Below are 8,449 nucleotides of genomic sequence, written 5' to 3'. Positions count from 1 at the left end.
AAGATCACTTTCATGAAAGTGAGCAATTCCAATGTGAATAAGCCAAGGGAGAGAACAGCATACCCTTTGCTTTGTATGTCATTAAAAGAAAGCTCTGCTTCTCTAAGAAGAGGTCTGCTTCTTTTCACATCTTTGGTTTTTTTTCAACCTCTGAAACAATGAAAACCTACAGTAAATTTTCTTCACTGGTTTAAATGAGCCGCAAATGGGTTCATTTGCTTAGGTCAATGTTGAATTCTCTACATTACAAAATACAAATCAAGCTCTCCATAGAGATTGCTGCTTTCATTTTTGTGAAGTCTCATGTTCAAGGATAACAGGAGTACCCACTATTTACCAGTATGATGATGTGTCATGTTGAAAACACCCTTCTCTTGAACAGATGTCCTTGTCACTGCTGATCAAAAAGGCATTCAAGAATCACCTTGATCTATCTCCCAAGATTAATTTAATCCAGAAGAGTTAAGCCAGACGTTCCCCTTGCGTATCAGATTTTGCTTTGCCTTGTCTCACTTCTTCCTTCCAATATAAACTTTTAAGCCCAGGGTTTATTACCTCCATACCTCAATCACTTACTTTGTGTCAGCACATCAGAACATCATCTCTGCCCCCCACTGAGGAGCACAGTCTAATCACTTAAAATATTTCTCTGAAAGTCATCCTTTCAGATTGCTGTGCTTTATTTTAGCTAATAAAAGTCCTTAAGGAGTTTTATACATACTTCATTTTTATGAAGTCTAGGAAAAACTCACGTATTCACTATTCTTTCCTTGAAAGTGACCCATATTTTTTCCTGAGAGCAAGAGGAAATCCCTGATAGATAGATTATGAATCTCAGGATTACTTTGATTTCTTAATTCTGTGGACAGAAATACATCTATGACATTTTAACAATTCCATTTGCTATAGAAAAGCAATGTTGGTTATTTGGCTTGAATTTTTCACAATGATGTAAAAAAGTCTGTGTAGGATTCAATGATACTTTGAAGAAATCAGACTCCAAGTAATTTCCAACATGCAGTCCGATGTTTATATACCAAAGGCCCATAAAAAGCTAACTGAAGACAATGGAAACATCTTTTTTTTTTTTTTTTTTTACTTCAAAATCAGGCTTAGAATCAGTATTTCTCAGTCATAACAGATTTGTTTTATACTAAGAAAACAAATAGGAAGAAATGAAACTAAGTTACCATGAGACAGTATCTTGGATGTTGCTTTGATGTAGAAGAGTATTTGGTCAATCTGGTTAAGAACATCTGGCCACATCTTGAGAAAACACAAGAAGAATAAACTTCTCAATTTTTTTGCATAAAAGTGTGCTTCCTCAATGACTTTAAAAAGGGTGTTCACTTTCTAAATGCAAACAAACAAATTTTGTATATTTCTTTATCTACTCTTATTCTACAAAAATGTTATTGTCTATTTCTTCTACACTTATTCTACCATATATTTAACTTGAGAACACTCCACAGTTCTGCCTTCCCTCTTGTTCTGTTTATCCAACCGTTTTGCTCCTCTCTCACCTAACTTCTCTTCACACAGCTTCCTCCTCCATTCTCTTCCTGTTCTGTACTCTGCAATTCCCATGCTCTTTTCCATCCTTCTTTATATTCCCTCACTAAACTCTTTTCTTCTACTTGACTACCGAAAAATTTCTTACAACTGCTGAGAGAATAAAAATCAAACCAAAACCCAAAACCATTCAAACAAAACTAAAAAATAGAAACCCAGAAATACAGCACATCCCAGCTTCTCTTTGCAACTCAATCACTCTTCTGCCTCAAATACCACTCTTTATTTCTCTTTGTGTATGCTTCTAACATGCAGGTGAGGGGTATCTCCAGGACCCCATGGTAATGTCGTAAACTTCATCACACAATCACAAAGGGAGGTAAGAAATGGCGCAAAGCAACATCAGCGGCTCAGGGAAAAGCTGTAGCACCCGACCTTGAGTGGCACTTGTTTTACAATTTAACTTTAAAAGAATCTATCACACAATGTAAGTGGTTTAGCATTTGCACCGTGTGGTTTTCTAAACTGGTTGTCACTGACAGACAGAATTATCTGATCTTGGTGCTGCTTGTGGCTTACATAATTGCAAAGCTGAGGTATCTTCATTTGGACTCTGTGAGGCTGATACAGGCTCTGCTCTCCTCTCAAGCCCTGACAAACAGCCAGTTGTAGTCCAAACATTGCAGCATGCTTAACTGCAATAAATGTTCCTTTTGTCATATTTTTTCAGGTCTCACATTCTTTTGTATCATTTCATAAGCTTTAAACCACTTTTTCATAGGTGTCTTGTTTATCTCTACAATGGCTATTAGAACAAATAGCTCAGAGGAATCTCCATTTGGAACTGGATGCTGCTCTGATTCAAACTTTGGTTCAACTACAGCCCATTAAGATGGCTTCTGATACCTCTAGGATATTATGTCATTTGGCTGTTCTTAAGACAGTCACTGAGAAACAAGGTAAAGTGACAGTGGATTCCAGGTGCTGGCTGTACAATACAACATATCCCAACAGGGCTTTGGAATTCCAGCCACTTGGCTGAGACTGGAGCTACAGCAGTACCGCCCTCATGCCTCCTGTGTGTCAGCAGGTGAGCAACAACGCTGCAGATTATATTTCAAAACACCCTGCTGACCTAGGCTGCCTCAAGGCTGGGCCCAGCCAAGAGGTGGTGCTGAGGAAAACTGGCAGCTCCGATGGCAGTAATCGGGCAGGACATAACAGTCCCTTTTCAATCCTCCCCTAAATAGGGCAACCAGGAAGCGAAAAATCTCTTTATTCCTGCTACTTGCAGCTTCCTGAAGTACCACGTTTGAAACGGGCGGACCCTTCTGTAAGGGCAGGATTGTGTCTTGACTGAAGACTGAAGGCCTTGTGGCCATGCCCTAGCTGGAACCCCGCTTCCCTCAGCACCATGACCGTTACCGGGGGGCCGGCCTGCCCCTCACAGGGCCTGCAGGCCGCCAGGTCACGACGCGCCCGTGAAGGAGCGGGCAAGGCCTGAGGCAGCCATGGGGGGTTTGGTGCTGAGGCCCGGCCCTCAGCGGGGGTCAGCTACCCCCTCTGGCCTGGGGAGCTTACCTAGCGCGCTTGGCAGAGGCCGTTGCACCCAGAGGGGGTCCGGCACGGCACCTCGGCGGGTGCCGGCAGGCCTGGAGCCCCAGCTCCGAGGGAGGCGGGAACGGGGGCACCGCGGCCGCCTCACGCCCGGGGCCGCGCCCGGCGGGCAGCGCCTCCCCCGCGCCTGCAGGGGGCGCCTTGCCCCGCCCCGCCCCGCCGTCCCGCACAGCCGCGCAGCGGGGACGCGGCCGCCCAGCGCGCACGCGCAGCCCGGGCCCTCGGGGCGGGGCTCGGGCTCTCCCTGGTAACAGCCGCGCTGCGGGGCCGCGCCCTGCCCGGGCCTTCCCTCCCGCCCCCGCCGCCATGCAGGGCGAGGACGCCCGGTACCTCAAGAGGTAACCGGGGAGGGCTGGCCAGCATGTGGGAGGACGGCTGTGGTGGGGCCGAGGCGCGGCAGGTTGTGTGTGGGGGGGGTATGTGTGTAGAACCGGGAGCGGCGGGGCTGAGGCGCGGCTGGTTGCCCTGAGGGGTGGTGGCGATGGGTGGGGTGTGAGGGAGCTTGTGGGGCGGGAGGCAGGTGCTGCAGGCTGTTGTGGGGTTGGGTGGGAGGTGATGGGTTGGGGAGGTAGCAGGGGGCTGGGGCGGTGAGGGTTCGGTGCTTTAGCCTGTGGTGGCTCCCAGTGGGAAGTTGTGGGGTAGAGGGGCGAGAAAGGGCTGTGGGGATGTGATGGGGCGGGGGGCTGAGGTGTTGCAGGTTGTAGTGGGGGTTAGCTTGGGGTGGGATGGAAGGTTGTGGGTGGGGAGATGAGATGGGAGAGTATTTTGATGGGGGGGTCACGAGGAGGATGGAGGGATTTGGACTGAGGAATGGCTGGTTTGGAAAATGGTTGGAGGTTGTGGTGTGAGGGGAGAGATGGGTGGGAGGGTTTGGGGTGAGTGGTTTGGGAGTGGGAAATAAATCTGGGGCAGGCTGAGGGGTGGCTGCCTGATCTTGGTAGGTGGGAGACATGGATGGGGACTGGGAGGTTAGGTTAGACTAGACTGAGTTAGGGATGAGGAAGGGTTATGAAGTCATCTTATGGTAGGCGGAGAGATAGGATGGGTGACATACTGCTGTATTTGTTTGGGGGAAGGTGTTCGTTTGGAGGGATGCACTGGTTTGGGGATGGCTGTGGTGGCGTTTTATGGTGTACATTTGGGATGAGGCACTGAGGTGGCAGCAAGCTGAGAGGAGAATAAATGCTATTAGATGAGTGGGGAGGGTCATTTGGGCATAAGGGGTTGGGATAGGGCAGGTGGTTGCTTTGGGGAACAGGCAGGCTGGGTACTGGAGTTGGATATTAAGCAGTAAAGGCAGGTGCAGGGTGCAGGTGGGAGAGGTGAGCTGGTTTGGGGGAGATGTTAGAGCATGGCATGCAGATTGGGGGGGCAACAGACACAGGTAATGAGGTGGGATTAATGCGATGATACGGAGTTCGGATGGGTGTGAGTGGTAACCATGGTGTATAAAGTTGATGGTCTGGGATTGTTATTAAAGATGTGATAAATGAATGGTGCCTTTAACTGTCTTATTTGGGAGTGAGACCAGTCAGCCTAAAAAATAGGGTCTGAGTAGGCAACTATTCGATCTGCTGTCGGTTGTTTCAGAGCAGAAGTGCTAGGAATCCCAAAAGATGTCAGGCTCTCTACAGCTCTCTTAAGATGTATGAACAGTGTCACTTTTCCCTACCATGCAGATGGTTTTATCCATCACATCTTGAATCCTGTGGAGTTATTGATATTTTTTGTTGTGTTTTTTTTTTTTTTCTCTGCTTTTCAGTTATTGGCATTTTCAGTATTTGCTGTTTAGGATGTCTGAGTTTTGCCTTTTATTTTTTTTATCTGAGGAATTTTCTTTACTTTGTAGTTACCCCCATAACAAGCATAGTCTTCTGTCTTTTTTTAGAGCACAAACCAAAAACCATCCACTGTGCTGTTAAAGGTGACCAGGTTTGTGTAGTACTCCTCTGATCCCTGTTTCCCATTGTCATCTTCCATGAGCAGTCCCCATTCCCCCAAGTCTGACTTGATAGGATTTGTTATTGGATTTTAAGCATTGTCCATGTGTACAATTTATGCCACTTGCAAATAGGATAGTTTGTGTTTGCTTTCTCCCTCTGAAGGAGTTAGTTGATAAAGGGTATTCACACAACAACTTTGGTTATGTGAGCTCAGCTAGCAGAGCTTTTGTCTTTAGACAAGGCCTTCTGCTTTTAAACCTTTAATAGAGCAGGATTCTTGTTGACAGAGTAGGCAGGGATGGGCTGATGTATGTGAGAGAGCTCTCCAGTTCATGGCTGCTTCTAGCACTTTTAAGAATGTCTGCATTTTTAGATGATTTGTGAAGTGACTTACGAACTCAAGAAGGATAGAAAATCGATGAAGATAACATTTATTGGTTTGAGTGCATAGGGAGGATTGTTTCTCTAGAGATTTATTTATTTATTTTAAAGCTGGCAATATGAATGCAGTGTTTTCCAAATGGAAGACAACTTTAGTGGCTGGGTAGTGCATTTTAGGTCTTCAAGCAGTTGACAAGGTAAGAATTTTCAGGGAGAGAACTTAAGTGTGAATTGATTTGTGACTCTGTTAGCTAGGAAATAGCTCAAGCAGTGTGGGTGGTTGTCAGTATTAGAGGGCAGAAAATCTCTGCAGCTGTAAGTTCTTCAGCTTACACATCTGTGCCTCTTAAGGAAAAAATTAAATATGGGAAATGCTAAAACTGTTTAAGCAATCTTAGGAGGTTCTGCTGGTCACTACACTCATCAGTAATTTACTGCTGCCGAAAGGAGGAGGAGGTCTCTTCCTCTTTGTCCCTGCTCATACATAGGAAGTGTTATTCCCTTTCTACAAACCACTTTAATTCAGTAACACATTGAAAAACTCCTGCTGAAAACATGGAGTTTTCTGTTGGACTGCTGGAACTGGCTGTGAAAGGGTTTGGGGAGTCCTCATGCTGAACCAAGGTGACTGCCAGGATCAGGGAAAACATGGGAAGATCTAATCCTTTTGGTAATGATGAGCTGTTAGTTCAGCTTAGTTCTTGTAAAACAATACCAAATTCATTCTGGCCCACTTGTTCTCTACCCATCCTTTTCATTATAGCTGCAAATATTACCAAGCTGTCACTTAACAGAAGTTTGACTGCCAGGAGCATTGCAGTTGGGATCTCACCATAGGTCTAAATATGGAGGAAATATATTTGGAGGTGAACAGTCAGAACCAGTTTATTTTGAAGTAGATTTGCTGTAAGCTTTCTGCCCATAAAGGCTGGACCTTGCAAGAACAGACTGTAATGAAGCATCTGCTTCCAAGTACTGTTAAAGGAAAAAAACACAAGTCTCTTCAAAAAGTGTGAATTGATAGATGGAGTTCTGTTACAATCTCATCAAGGAAGGTGTTGGTCTTTAGTAGTGATCTATATTTACTTGCCCTCTAGTTTTATGTCCTTGTAAGGCTAGTAGCTGAATTAGCCTCTTCATTCCTACAGCAAACCTTTCTGTAATTTGTGGGGTTTTGGGAGCATCTATATCTCAAGAAAAAGGTATTTTTTGCAGTTGTATTTTGCAGAAGGGAAAGCAGCCACCATAGCAGGTGGAGGCACATGCTTCAAACTCTTTCTGAAGAGAGAGGTTATACCACAGGCTGCATCTGGATTTGCTAACTTTTCCCGCTCTGTAAGGCTGAAGTAGTTTCCTCTGGTCTAAGTGACCCGATGCCATAGTTAACTGCTTTCTCATTTCTGCTGATACTGCTGCTGGTGAAGCCACCTGTTAGTCTGTTTATTTACATGATTTGTCTGAAAAAAACCACCACTCAACCCCTCAAAACAAACAAAAAACCCACACAGGCACCAAAAACCAAACCCATGTTAGCCAGTTGTTTTTAATCTGCAGTGTTTTAGCAGCCTGGTTTGTGGCATGACTGTACATGCTCTATTGGCAGTACTAAGGGGAAGAGGGTCAATTGTCAGCTTTACCACCAAAGATGGGAACATGTAACTGTGTTCTTTGGATGTGGTTCTGCCAGCAGGTGAAAACAAATGAGGTGTATCTTCATGGCCTTTTATCCACAGCCTGTCCTCATGGCCCTTGTATCTCTCTGTGGATGTGGAGTTTCACAAAAGAGGGGAGAGCAAAAGAGGCCCTTACAGCAGTGACATACCCAGAGTGTTTTGCTGGAGAATGCTTTCCCAAAATATCTGTAGCCATAGTAAAGCAGGTAGATGTGCTTGATTTAGACCTGTTGATGGCAGCTGTTGATCTAGTAATCCTGCAAGCCTGGCAACAGACAGAGAGATGAAGAACAGTAGCAGAGAAATTTGTGCTTTGGGAGAGAATAGTCAGTTGGAAATAAAAATAATTTGTAATTAATTCTCAGCAGATTTGTTACTGTTGAGATTAAGCCAAGAGAGTCTTTGAGGAAAATTGTTCACATTTGTAAATTACTGCACTAGATCAATGCCATTAGCAGAAGATTTTTCAGTACTGACAATGTACCAGGGAATCAACTGGAAAGTTAACTTTCTCTGTGAAATGCATTTTTTTTCCTGACAGTAGTTCCTTGAGAGAGCTGGGTGACTTAGAAATCAAAAATTTATCCTGTTTCTTCCTTACGTGACTTCTGTGACTAAGGCTCAACCAAAGGCTTGTGTGTTCCGGTGTGTGTTGAGAGGTAACTGTCAAGAACATGACACTAGCACTGAGCTTTGGTACAGCTCTGTGAAATGAAATACGGTGTCCAAGGAGGGCAGTGCCTGCGTTTCAGGTCTGAATAGAACAGGAGGCAGGTCATTATTCCTGATCTGTGTTCTGGAATGTTTTATGAGCTTTTCAGTTAATCAGTAATTGTTTTGCCTTTTTGTTTTTTCTTTCCATGGCAGGAAGGTAAAAGGAGGCAACATAGATGTGCATCCATCTGAGAAGGCCCTCATTGTCCACTATGAAGTGGAAGCAATGATTCTTGGAGAGCTGGGAGACCCCATGCTGGGGGAACGCAAGGAATGTCAGAAAATGTAAGGTCATGGCAAGTTCTGATAGTGTTTTTTGTTTTTCACGGAGTCATAAATTCAATGACTCAAAGCATCAATAGCCTGTAAGAAACACGTTCAAATCTATATGAAACTTAGTGTTAGAGTAACAGAGGGTTTAGAAGCCAGGAAATAACATGCACCTAGGAAAATTAACATGTTGTAAACTGCTTTTCATCCATGGACTTTAAGGTGTTTTGTAAAGAAAAGTGATTATTCCCTTTTTATGTGATGGGAGCTTGAGGTAAAGTGATGGGTTCCTACTTAGATGATGGTAAATATAAAATAAAATATTGAACCTTCTGACAG

At 44.6% G+C, this 8,449-nt stretch overlaps 1 protein-coding gene across 2 annotated transcripts in view; it reads left to right on the top strand.

Annotated features, from left to right (window-relative positions):
- Window positions 1-3,364: 3,364 nt before the first annotated feature.
- Window positions 3,365-8,449, top strand: part of KIFAP3 (kinesin associated protein 3) — a 68,857-nt gene continuing 63,772 nt past the window's right edge. Inside the window, exons 1-2 of one of the 2 annotated variants that reach the window (XM_051625432.1) lie at window positions 3,365-3,467; window positions 7,994-8,125. In XM_051625432.1, the coding sequence (XP_051481392.1) occupies window positions 3,436-3,467; window positions 7,994-8,125 (164 nt within the window). In that variant the 5' untranslated portion in view covers window positions 3,365-3,435. Of the gene's footprint in view, window positions 3,468-7,993; window positions 8,126-8,449 lie in introns of those variants that run through there. The other variant, XM_051625433.1, reaches the window with a different exon arrangement.

Source organism: Apus apus, chromosome 7 (assembly GCF_020740795.1).
Source record: "Apus apus isolate bApuApu2 chromosome 7, bApuApu2.pri.cur, whole genome shotgun sequence".
Taxonomy (NCBI): Eukaryota; Metazoa; Chordata; class Aves; order Apodiformes; family Apodidae; genus Apus; species Apus apus.
Note: the sequence above shows the minus strand (reverse complement) of the source record. Positions and strands in the feature narration are given on the sequence as shown.